The 13,428-nt window shown below is 46.4% G+C and overlaps 1 protein-coding gene across 1 annotated transcript in view; it reads left to right on the forward strand.

Annotated features, from left to right (window-relative positions):
• The first annotated feature begins 4,933 nt into the window (after positions 1-4,933).
• Positions 4,934-13,428, forward strand: part of LOC112546503 (disintegrin and metalloproteinase domain-containing protein 20-like) — a 149,956-nt gene continuing 141,461 nt past the window's right edge. The window contains exons 1-3 of the mRNA XM_025186935.3: positions 4,934-5,246; positions 5,987-6,069; positions 8,838-8,902. Of these exons, the coding sequence (XP_025042720.3) occupies positions 5,201-5,246; positions 5,987-6,069; positions 8,838-8,902 (194 nt within the window). The 5' untranslated portion in view covers positions 4,934-5,200. The remainder of the gene's footprint in view (positions 5,247-5,986; positions 6,070-8,837; positions 8,903-13,428) is intronic.

A 13,428-nucleotide genomic window follows, 5' to 3' on the forward strand; every position in this document is an offset into this window, starting at 1 on the left:
AGATCTCCTGCCATCATTTCCCCCAGCCTGCCAGCCCTCCCTGAGGCCCCTCTCCACCACCAGTTCTGTTTCTGGCCCTTGGCTCTTGACTTCAGCTGGCTTTGTTGCTGGCTCTGTCTGCTCGGGCAAAGCCTCAGAAGCGCGGGAACCCGCCGCTGCTGCGGCTTCGCTCCCGGTGCCCCTAGTCTGCTGGGGACCATCTCCAGCAGACCAGGGGCACCGGGAGCAGCTTTTCTCGCCCCGGAGGTCGAGGTGGCGGATCGCTGCCTGTGAGCTCCGGGGCGAGAAAGCCCCGTTCGTAAGTGCGGATCCGACATAAGTCAGATCCGCGTAAGTCGGTGACTGCCTGTACTGGACTGTCCAGTTCAAAACCGGACACCTGGCAACCATAGCAATGGCACACCCTTATGACGGTTTCTCATACTGCACACTGTGAATATCAATTACTTTGGTTTCATTTTCTTGACTGTGCAAATGTTCAATAGCTTCAGAGGGTAGCTGAGTTAGTTTGTAACAGGAAAAACTTAAGGTGCCACTACACTATTTGTTGTTTAAGGACTAACAAAACATGTAGATGGTATCATGAGCTTTCGTGGGCACAACCCACTTCTTCAGATGACAGGAGTGTAGGAAGTCCAGATCCAAGTTTCTTGAAACTTGCCAGGCACTAGTCTGTGAGGGGAGCCAGTTTAAAACCAGCTCCCCTTGTGGCTCAGTTGCCTGTTGCTCCACGCTGTTTCCTTTGATACAGAATCAGCAGTGGAGGATGGCAGCATCCTGTGTCCATGGGGGAGGGGGTCTGAGCTCCTGGACCCAGTGCAAGCCAGGACTGAGCCGGGCTGCATGCCCACCTGGCTCCTAATACGCTTTAAATGCAGAGCTGCAGCTGAGGTAGGTCCTGAACCCTGCACAAGCCAGGACTGAGAAGGGCTGCTGGCCAGCCCGCTAAAAAAATTTACTGGCAGGGGCAGGGGGAAAATGTGATCTCATGGGGAAAAAATCAGCTCTAACACACTAGGTTATTCATGAAACTATAATCACATCAACTCCTCTATAAAGGGTTTTCATGGCTTTTGTTTGTATGGGTTCCTCTGCCTTGGGGTGACTTTCATCCTATTGATATCAAATATTTTTCAAAATACCAACTTTCCCTCTACTTGTTGAAAGAGCCAAAAAAGGATTGGGCTTAACATTTTGCAATTTGGTTTACAGTTTTCCTATACATAGAGCTAGGATTGAAGCCAGAATCTGAACTGTACATGCATTGCAACATCGACTTTAAGTGGAAATAGTTTTTATTTTTCCAAATGGCAGCCCAGCCTAAGAGATGAAGTTAAATTATTCCTCCCTTCTCGTTCACATTTACCTGGAAACCTGACCCCACTAAACTGTATTAAAGGTGCAGTTGTGGCATAGCTGGGCTAGGTCGTCCCCGTAATGTGCAATATAATTTGAAAGTGTTTACTATTAAAATAATTTAGAAGTCTATTGATTTTTATCCATGATGCAGTGAATAGAAATTAAAAGGTTGCTCTTAAAACGTTTTATTAGATTGAAGTCTTGACACACATTATGCATAATTGTAATTAACTTTTATATTCAGCTGCAATAAAAGCCGTCTATTCATTAACATCCTGCTTAGTAATAAAAGCATTTTAACTCCAAAGTTTCCAGAAATATACACCAAATAAAAGTAAAATTGAAACACAACTCTTAATCTTTTTCCTTCTACATTCCACCAAGTTGAACTGAGCATTATTGTATTGACTCAAAATAAGAGATACTTTCATATCAGTTATTCTCTTTACAGATAAACCCATCAAAATCTGGTGTAATTTTGAAGTGTAGAATCTGTTATAATACAATATATTGTAGATTTCATAATTAGGGAATTAAAAAAAATCTGAGAAACCTGAAATTCAATACAAGTAGCATAATGAAGTATCATCTTTATGCAATAGAAAGTGCCATTAGCTTTCTTATTTTATCACACTGTACAGTTGCAAGATTTCTGCATGTGAAGGAGTTCTTCTTGGAGCCAAGGTCAGGGAACTAGCTCTCGCCCCATCTGGAATTCCTTTCCCACCAATATTTTGCTCTATGGCCCCTCTTTTCATGACTTGGGATACTGCTTCTTCGTTACTTGTCCATCCAGACATACAGTAAAACTCCATTGGTCCGGCATCTGACGGTCCGGCACTCCTGATGGTCCGGCACCATCAGGAACCCAGAAATGCTCTGCAGCCGGACCACTGGAGCTGCTCTGCCTCCAGCTTCCCCTATTCAGCCGCTGCTAAAACTGACCAGCGGCTGAATCGGGGAAGCCGGAGGCAGAGCAGCAGGGGCGCTGCAGGGTAGGTCCCCTAGCGCTGCCTCTGGGGGCTGCGGGACCAATCCGGCAGCACCCCAGGCGTCCCCGATTCAGCCGCTGCTGAAATTGACTAGCGGCTGATTCCGGGAAGCCCGGGGCAGAGCTGCTCTGCCTCAGGCTTCCTGGAGACAGCTCTTGGTCAATTTCAGCAGCGGCTGACTTGGGGACGCTTGGGGAAGAGCAGCTGGGGTGCTGCTGGGTTGGTCCCTCACCGCCGCTCCTCGGCGCTACTGGATCAACCCGGCAGCACCCCAGCTGCTCTGCCCCAGGCATCCCCAAGTCAGCCGCTGCTGAAATTGACCAGCGGCTGACTCAGGGAAGCCCGGGGCAGAGCAGCTCTGCCTCAGGCTTCGTGGAGTCAGCTCTTGGGGACGCCTGAGGCAGAGCGGCTGGGGTGCTGCCGGGTTGATCCAGTAGCGCCAAGGAGCAGCGCTGCGGGACCAACCCAGCAGCACCCCAGCTGCTCTGCCCCAGGCGTCCCCAAGAGCAGCTGGGGTGCTGCCTGGTTGGTCTCGCAGCGCCAAGGGTCGGCGTTACCCCGACCAACCCGGCAGCACTCCAGCTGCTCTGCCCTAGGCATCTCCGATTCAGCCGCTGCTGGTCAGTTTCAGCAGCGGCTGAATCAGGGACACTTGGGGCAGAGCCTGACTATCGGAAGGGGGGGCTATGATGGGTCTGGGGTGGCACCCCCCCCGACCCCTCATAGCTCCCCCTTCCGATAGTCCGGCATATTTGATAATCCAGCACCCCCTGGGTCCCAAAGGTGCCGGATTATCGGAAGTTTACTGTATATTGTCCTCATTTCTGGTGTCACAGAGTTCCATCACACATGCTGATGCTTCCTGTATGTTGTTTCAGGCAGTCTTGCATTCCAGCTACAGGTCCTGGACCACTTTCTTGGTTTCTGGTAGTGAGACATGGGTCTGCCTAGTGCTCCAGATTCCAGCACATGGAACCTATCATCCAGGTCAGTTAGGTCTCAGTTGCTGTTCCCCTGGGCTCTTTCGTACCCTACCTCCTCATCTCTTTGCTTAACTTTGCATCTGAAAAAGTGGCTCTTAACCACTTTATGCCCAAGTAAATCTGTTAGTCTTTAAGGTGCCACAGGACATTGTTGGGCATAAGCTTTCAAAGGTAAACAACACCAATTTTTAAAAATTTTCCCTCATAGGTAATATTTTCTAAACTTTTTACTGATTTGTTTTTTTTGGGGGGGGTTATTCTCCTTTGGTCTCCAATTTGTCCACTTTTTTCTTGGAAAGTGGTCTTCATAACCAGACACACTATTCCAGATGAAGTCTTATCTGGGTGAGTGGAATATATTTCTGAGGAATTGCTTTTTACCCATGAAAGTTTATGCCCAAGTAAATCTGTTATTCTTTCAGGTGCCACAGGACTCTTTTAAAAAAAAATCAACTATGGAAGAGCAGATGTAGTTACTAATTTATGTAGCATTAAAGATGATATTGTTGAGGGTATGGATTGATCTTCATATTTTTCCATGATTTACTCCTCGTCAGAATGAGGTTCCTGCTCCATCTCTGTCTCTGAGGGTGGCAGACCAGGTGCCCACTTATCCAAAAGCCCCAGGGCAATTCACTTGCATAGTAGTATAAATCAAAGTGGTTGTTTAATACATAAGAGTGCATTTGATGTTTAAAATTCTGGGTCCAGTATTGCTTATTAACTGTTGGCTGTCATGATTTGTGGCTTATACATCCTGTCACAGCCCATGTATGGTGAAAGAGGAACAGGGCCTATCTGGAGTCCTTAGGGGCACTGAATAAAGAGGAAGGGGTGAAGCTCATGGAGTGGGACCTGCCAGGAGGGGTATTTCAGGAGATGTCAGAGCGGTGGTGGAGTCAAATGGGAGTGTGGGGTAAGTGGGGAAGATGATGAGACTTGCCATGATAGTGGTAGAGCAGGGAGAGTGGAACACGACTGGCTGACTCCCACAGGACTCCCCCTCAGTCAGGGAGGTAGTAGTAACAGAGGCTACCAAGGTGTGTTTGGGGGGATCTAGCCTTCTAGCACGAGGCAAGTGGGACATAATGGATTCAGGCATGGTGTGGGAGGGAGGGTGTTGAGACGATGAAATAGTGGGGATAGGAGAGGGTGACAGTTGGGGCTGAGCCTGTGGCAGTTGGAAGGGAGAGGGTTGGGGCTGATACTGAGGCAGTTGGGGCAGGCACTGAGGCAGTTGAAAGGGCAGACGCAGGGCTGGCACAGAGGCAGTGGGAGCAGAGGGGGCAGGACTGGCACTGAGGCAGTGGGAATAGAGGGGGTGAGGCTGGCGCAGAGGCAGTTGGTGGGGCGGGGGCAGGGTAGGCACTGAGGCAGTGGGACCAGAGGGGGTGGGACTGGCACTGAGGCAGTGGGAATAGGGGGAGTTGGACTGGCACAGGCAGTTGGTGGGGCGGGGCGGGGTTGGCACAGAGGCAGTGGGACCAGAGGGGGTGGGACTGGCACTGAGGCAGTGGGACCAGAGGGGGTGGGACTGGCACTGAGGCAGTGGGAATAGGGGGAGTGGGACTGGCACAGGCAGTTGGTGGGGCGGGGCGGGGTTGGCACAGAGGCAGTGGGACCAGAGGGGGTGGGACTGGCACTGAGGCAGTGGGAATAGGGGGAGTGGGACTGGCACAGGCAGTTGGTGGGGCGGGGGCGGGGTTGGCACAGAGGCAGTGGGACCAGAGGGGGTGGGACTGGCACTGAGGCAGTTGAGCTGAGGGCTCCAGGCTGGCATTAGGGCAATAAAGCAGAAGGGGCAAGCAGGCAGTGTCCCTGTTCTTGCTGCACATGTTTGGCTGGTGTCTGTGAGGAGCCCTGGGGATGGGGCTACATTCCTGGGCCCTGCTCCTCCTCCTCCTCAGCCCAGGTGAGGTGGAGAGTGAGTTGAGTAGAGATGCCAGAATGGGGAGGTGTTCAGGGTCATGCTTGAAAGGCAGAGGCCATTCAAGGAAGGGAGGGAATCAGACATCAGAGAGGTTTTGTGAGGAAAACTGGCCAGGATAGGGAGGAGTAGCAGGACTGGGGCATGATGAAGAGAACAGGCATCAGTGCTGGATCTAAGGGTGGGAGATAAGGGGCCATGGCTCTCCAATTTTATAAAGGTACAGGTATCTTTGGGAACACAGCAGGCGGTAAACAGTCTACTGATCAGTTTTATCATAAGAACTATATTGTGGCATTTACCTACAGCACAAATCTTGGGGAGACATGGAGCTGTACAATTCCGATTGGAAACTCAAGGGAGAGAGATCCTGCTGATGTAGGAATATGATGGGGGAGGCGAGGAAATCATGGTGATGGAAAATGATAGAAGGGGTTTAATGAAGAAATTTGCTTGGGTTTGGCTTGGGAAAGAGAACCCGAGGAGGAGTGATGCTACTGGTTTTCTCTGTGTCTAATCTTATCAAGGGGATTACAAATATTACTGAATTAAGATGAAGACTTCATTCCTGTTCTCCCCTTCCCCTCCCCCCCGGAATTGTTTCTTCTTGGCAAATTGTCCAGTGTCTTATATATCAAAATATTTGCAGTATCAGAATGTAGAGAGGCATGTATCCCAGTAACTATAAATGTATATTCCATTGAATTTATTTTTTCTCTTTTTAGGCTTTACTGAGACTTTAAAATTCCTCTACTCTGAAGTTATAGTGCCAAGAAAGCTAGAACCAAGAGATGGCATAGACACAAAGGTGGTATTACTTTCTAAGAAAGTTAGAATTGCTATGTTAACTCCATTAGTCCAGACATTTAGTAGCTGTTAGTACTAGCTGCTTCAGCAAAAGGGGTAAGCACCTCTTCTGAAGCACAAGCATCGATTATCCTTAATATAGTCTTTGCTTGCCTGCACAATTTCACATGAAATTTTTAGAGTGGAACTCAGTGTGCCTAGGTAGGATTTATTATTTGATTGTTGGTAAAACATATACAGGCAGTCCCCGAGTTACGCGGATTCGACTTACATCGGATCCACAGTTACGAACGGGGCTTTTCTCGCCCTGGAGGACTGGAGCGGCGGGACGCCCAGATGCGCTGCAGTCCCGCCGCCCCCATCCTCCGGGGCGAGAAAAGCTGCTCCACGTCTCCCTGGTCTGCTGGGGGGGTAGTCCCCCCCAGCAGACCAGGGAGATTCGGAGCAAAGCCGCGGAGCACGCCCGCACTGTGACAGCCCGGGTGCGCCTGGGCTGTCCTGCTGCAGGCGTGCTCCGTGGCTTTGCTCCCCGTCTCCCTGGTCAGCAGACAAGGGAGATGGAGCAAAGCCGTGGAGGACGCGGGCGGTCCCGCCACCCGCGTCTCCCTGGTCTGCTGGGGGGGGTGCAGCTAGTGTCCTCCCCCCCCCCCAGAAGACCAGGCTTTTCTTGCCTACGCCTGGGGTAGAGCAGCTGGGCGCTGCCGGGTTGGTCCCGCAGCGCCGCTCCTTGGCGCTACTGTACCAACCCGGCAGCACCCCAGCTGCTCTGCCCCAGGCATCCTGATTCAGCCGCTGCTGGTCAGTTTCAGCAGTGGCTGAATCAGGACGCCTGGGGCAGAGCAGCTGGGGTGCTGCCGGGTTGGTACAGTAGCGCCGAGGAGCGGTGCTGCGGGACCAACCTGGCAGCGCCCAGCTGCTCTGCCCCAGGCGTCCCCAAGTCAGTCGCTGCTGAAACTGACCAGGGGCTGACTACAGGAAGCCCGAGGCAGAGTTGCTCTGCCCCAGGCTTCCTGGAATCAGCCGCTGATCAGTTTCAGCAGCAGCTGACTTGGGGACACCTGGGTTTCTTAAGTTGAATCGGTATGTAAGTCAGAACTGGCGTCCAGATTCAGCCGCTGTTGAAACTGATCAGTTTCAGCAGCGACTGACGCCAGTTCCGACTTACATACAGATTCAACTTAAGAACAAACCTACAGTCCCTATCTTGTACGTAACCCGGGGACTGCCTGTAGCATGTTATTCATTGCAAGACTTTAATGAATTAAGATGGTACTTATATGCCTTCCATTAACAAGGGATATAGACACTACACAATTCTTAAAATGTTTGTCCTCACTGCCATAGCACTCCTGTAAAGTAGGGAAGTACCCAATTTGAAAGACTAGTCATTCCATGATAAGACTATTTTTGTCTAACTTCTGGTAGGGGAAAATAGCCCATTGTCAGGAATGATTTAGAACCCCTGAGAAATAATTCTAGCATCCTGATTTAGGTAGTCTGTCTTAAACTCCTCATATAGTATGAGCATTGGAAGTTCATGTTGTACATCCTTTGAATTTTTTTTTTGTATACGAGATATAAAATTTGACTTATGTTATCAATTTAGGGATTTTTAATCTCTTTTCCTATTTGAAATGTTCCACAACACTTTTATAGGCTCCAACTGGTATAAGAGTCTAGAAGAATGCAAGTTTATGATCCAAATTTTAACCAAGTGAGGCAAGTACTTGGTTACAGGGAGAATGTAAAGCAAGACACACAAAAAGCCAAAATGAACTGAACACTATAAACTGAATTTCAACCTTCTGTATTCATTTTGACTCCTGGGGAACAACTTCATCTTAAGTTTTGACCTGGAATTGCAACTTTGTCATGTGGCTAAATGCCACAATAGAGCCCTTATGATTAAACTGCAACCAGTAGATGTCATATTTTTAAACACACCAAATATAAAGAATGCCTGTATCATGGAACACTATAAACAAGCATGGTGTTTTCATTCTAAAATTTGGGTTTCCCTGACAGGCAGTCTCAAAAAATGAGTGGCACATGTGGAATTCAATCATGCTCTACAGTTAACAAACTAGCTATGAGGTTGAGACACTTTCTTTCTGTGCTGCACATATGCTATGAAAGAATAAATCACAATAACTATTAAAAGATATTATCCTACAGGACAATGTGCAGTTCTGAGAATCTGTAAAAAAGAAGTTGCAGAAAAATTCAGACAGTAAAAGCATCAACTGTTGGATTTGACTCTACCCATTATTCCAGAATCATTATTCAGCCTCCATCGGTGTGCTGTGGCAATAGTGTTTAGTGTCTACTTTCCTAGGCTCTATGGTAGTTGGAAAATTCTCCTATTTCCCATTTTAACTGACACCAATTGAGCTCCACCCATTTTAGCAATTCTAGGAAGCCTAATGTAAACATCACTCCCAGAGCCACAACCATTTTTCACTGTAGGACGGAACTTGTTCTGGGCAGGTTTCACTGATATGGTGTTAAATACTGTTGGAACCATTGGAGGCTAGTTTATATTATGAATCCTGATACTGCTCATGGTGATGCAGCTGGACCAGTACTGGCAACTTTATTTAACAAACCACTACTGTAGAGAGTGTTTTGATAAAAAGGAGAAAAAACCCTCTAAACATAATCTGAGGAAATGTAGTAAATATAATGTTCAGAAAATGGAATTCTCTGTGGGTTTTGATTAATCAAAGTTTTAGAATACTACTGAATAATACTTTTATTTGAATGCTGTAGGACAAGGTGTCTTATCTAATCCAAGTTGAAGAAAAGTTCCATATTGTTCACCTACTACAGAAGAAGTAAGTGTCTGTTTTCTTTCGAACCTTTCATCTGCCCCCCCACCTTTTTTTTTTGTGAGAAGTAGATGTATATGTGGTTTTACAACCAAGTATGAAGACAAAAGCTCCTCCACAGAAGCTGTCAATCTAGATAGGAAGAAATAACAGAAGTAGTAAAACATTAGCAGATAAGATGCAAAGGAAAAGGACCTGAGTTAGACCACTAATGATTAGGGAGGGACAAGCTACCTTTTATTATTATGTTGATTTTTACATTCTTTCAAACCAATCCACATGAAGCTCTACACCATGTAACCTTATGCCATTGAAGGATATTTCAGAAAGTTTTGAGAGATGCTAACAAGAAAATATGTGTTAACTATATGAGAATTCAGAACAGTAGGCTCTTCCTGGATGTGGTCTCAGCCAGGGGCATGGGTACCTAGAGGGAACTGCCAGCTGTGCAGAACAGCTGGTGGTTCTCCCTGGGGAGGGCAAAGACTTTGTGTGCTCCCCCACCGCCAGACCAATCAGGGTCTGTGGGTAGGGAAGCATGGAAGTGTCCTGGACCCGCCCCTTCCAGGGTGGTCCTGGGCCACTTCAAAAATTTCTGAAGTGCTCCCCAGTCAAAAATAATTGCCTACCTCTGGTTTAGATTGAATAGATTGGCCAGTAGTGAGCAGGATTGGCCACTCACTGACCCCGAGGAGTAAGTATCCCTCCCTGAGCCTGGGTGGTCTGAGATGGAGCCTGCCCCTTTAAGTCCACAGGGGCCTAGGGGAGGGGCAGGAAATATAAAAATTGAGCCCAAAAACTCAGTAGGGGGCCAGCTGTCGGAGGGAGCAAAGGTCTACCCTGAGGATGCTGAGGAGCTGGCCGAGGTGGATGACTGGCCCACATCTAAACTTGTCCCTACGCCTAAACTTGAACTATACAGATCCTGTGAACCTGCCACTGCCTGGGAGCGAGGTACAAACTGAGGGGGAGACTGGAAGTGGCCCAGGGGAAGCAGAGGATGGTCAGGTGGACCTGATCACTCTTTAAAGTGTGTCAGCATGCTTTGGAACGGATTCCCTACTGACCCCAGTGGACACCAAGGCTGCCACTGCTAGGGCCCTGGGCCGGGACGTGGTGAAGTAGGGAGGGCCCACATCCCCCCTGCCACTCCCATATTGGGTGGCAGTCTTCCCCTTCCCACTTGTGCTGTGACTTTGGGAACTGTTTGTTTGACTGCCCCACCCTGAACCAGGGCCAGGGCCACCATTTGACTTTGAGAGCTATTTGGTTGCCAGCCCACCCTCAGGCCCCTGGTCTTAAAGGGGCTGCCAGTCTAGGGAGTACAGGCCCGAGCACTGGGCAGGGGCTTAGGACTGAGCAAGAACGCTTACAGGGCCTCAAAGGTCTCACTGTGATCCAGTCACTCTTCAGGTTTTGGGTTAGGTATAGAAAAAGCTCAGCTTGCTTAGGACCATAGTACAAAGGTCATTAACATTTTTAAGAAAGATGGAAACAGTTAAAGAAGGATAACAGTTAAAGCATTTGACCTGTAAAGTCCTAAGTAAGGCTTGAATTTTAACAACAACTTTCTGTAGTTTTATCTGAAATTATGGGTTACTTTAAGCAACTCCAAAGTAAGCATTTACATCTACTTTGATTTGTGATTTCAGACCCCAAGATTGATTACAGCAGAGAGGTTATTAATAGAAGGGGGACCCCATGGTGCACAAGAGGGATTACATATAGTCTTCTTTATGTGTACCATGCAGTCCTTTAATAAAAATCACATCTGTCCCATATTATTTCATTCATATAAGTGCTTGATTCTTACAAACACACTATAGATTAGTATAAGAATGATTTTGTATCAGTGTAATGTTGATTATTTTACCAGTGATTCTTATAAATATAGTACACTGTAATTGTTTTATTGGTCAACAAAAGTAATCTACACTTTGCAATCTGGAAAAGGAAACAACAATATGGAACCTCTAGCATTTTATTACTCACATCATCTCTTGTAGAGAAAACCAAAATGTTATGTTGGAATCCTCCCAGGCACACAGGTGGGGATACAGCTTTTTTATGTGTTATGCTGAGGTCCCCTGGAGTTCATACATATGCCTGAAAATTTTAACTCCTTTTCTTTATTTGAATGTCCACAACAAATTACTTTGTGGTACTCCATTTTTCATAAGCTAACTCATTAGTGCCCCTTCTACATACTAGTAAAAGTGACTATACTATTACAAAACAATTTCAAAAACCAGCTGGAGAGAGAAGCTGCAGAAGTTGATTTCATTTACAAGCTTGACACCAGTAATCAAGGTATGAACAAAGATTTGACCTGAATGGGCTGCTACATTCCACATCCTAATGACATAAAAAGCTAAGCACTGGGTACTTACAGCCCACTCTATTAGTCTTATTTAGAATGGACACTCTAATTGACAATAAGGCGCTGCAGGACTATTTGTGGTTTAGACTAATCCTTTTTTTAATCTTCCTTTTGCACCTTTTTAAAGCAACATTCACTGGGAGAGAGACACTTTATAAACTTTTCCTTATTTTTTGCAGTTGAGCTTACAATTGTGGTAAATGTATTGAACCAGTTATCACAACACACTTGCAGGGGAGAAACAAAAGCCCTTGATATATTTGTCTAGCTCCAGATTGGTGAAACACCTTATATCCAGCTGTGGAGCCACCCTGGAACTAAAGAAGGTGGATTTGTCTTTAGCATATGTCAGTGCCAAGAGCTTCAGATTTTGTACGGCAGGTCCTTCAGTGCTGGAAATCGGGTCAGCACTGGCTGGAAAGGTGTTGTTAAACACACTTATTTTTTTCAGTGCCTCATTTCTCTCAGAACCAACATTTGCAGACAAATTACTACCCTCCCCCCTTGCCATTTATAAAAATCCACAATAATACCAAACAGTCTAATGAGGTATTCTTGGAACTAATTAGGTATCTTCCAAATGAGGCCCGGTAGAATTAGGATTCTGTTTTCCTCCAACATTGGTCCATTGGGCATCCCTGGTTATGTTACTTCATCATTTTGTGTGTTTCTTTCCCCTTCTCTAATATAGACCAAATGGTGTCTCTGGATTAGGACTATTTTTGTAATGAATGCATAGCTTGTGGTGTACAGCTTTATGGCAAGAAGTGATTTCTGCAGAATGCACCGTGTCTTCACTTTTCATAGAATCATAGAATACTAGGACTGGAAGGGACCTTGAGAAGTCATCGAGTCTAGTCCCCTGCCCTCGTGGCAGGACCAAATACTGTCTAGACAATCCCTGATAGACATTTATCTAACCTACTCTTAAATATCTCCAGAGATGGGGATTCCACAACCTCCCTGGGCAATTTATTCCAGTGTTTGACTACCCTGACAGTTAGGAACTTTTTCCTAATGTCCAACCTAAACCTCCCTTGCTGCAGTTTAAGCCCATTGCTTCTTGTTTTATCCCCAGAGGCCAAGATGAACAAGTTTTCTTCCTCCTCCTTATGACACCCTTTTAGATATCTGAAAACTGCTATCATGTCCCCCCTCAAACTTCTCTTTTCTAAACTAAACAACCCCAATTCCTTCAGCTTTCCCTCATAGGTCATGTTCTCTAGACCTTTAATCATTCTCGTTGCTCTTCTCTGGACCCTCTCCAATTTCTCCATATCCTTCTTGAAATGCAGTGTCCAGAACTGAACACAATACTCCAGTTGAGGCTTAACCAGTGCAGAGTAGAGCGGAAGAAGGACTTCTTGTGTCTTGCTCACAACACACCTGTTAATGCATCCCAGAATCATGTTTGCTTTACTTACAACAGCATCACATTGCTGACTCATATTCAAGTTGTGGTCCACTATAACCCCTAGATTCCTTTCTGCTGTACTTCTTCCCAGACAGTCGCTTCCCATTCTGAATGTATGAAACTGGTTGTTCCTTCCTAAGTGGAGCACTTTGCATTTGTTTTTATTAAACTTCATCCTATTTACCTCAGACCGTTTCTCCAATTTGTCCAGGTCATTTTGAATTATGACCCTATCCTCCAGATTAGTCGCAACCCCTCCCAGCTTGGTATCATCTGCAAACTTAATAAGCGTACTTTCTGTGCCAATATCTAAATAGTTGATGAAGATATTGAATAGAGCCGGTCCCAAAACAGACCCTTGCAGAACCCCACTTGTTATGCCTTTCCAGAAGGATTGTGGACCATTAATAACTACTCTCTGAGAACGGTTATCCAGCCAGTTATGCACCCACTTTATAGTAGCCCCATCTAAGTTGTGTTTACCTAGTTTATTGATAAGAATATCATGCAAGACCGTATCAAATGCCTTACTAAAGTCTAGGTATACCACATCCACTGCTTCTCCCTTATCCACAAGACTTGTTATGCTATCAGATTGGTTTGATATTATTTGTTCTTTACAAATCCATTCTGGCTGTTCCCTATCCCCTTTCCACTTTCCAAGTGTTTACAGATGATTTCCTTAATTACTTGCTCCATTATCTTCCCTGGCACAGAAGTTAAACTAACTGGTCTGTA

Source organism: Pelodiscus sinensis, chromosome 1 (genome assembly GCF_052426305.1).
Source record: "Pelodiscus sinensis isolate ZL-2025 chromosome 1, ASM5242630v1, whole genome shotgun sequence".
Classification (NCBI taxonomy): domain Eukaryota; kingdom Metazoa; phylum Chordata; order Testudines; family Trionychidae; genus Pelodiscus; species Pelodiscus sinensis.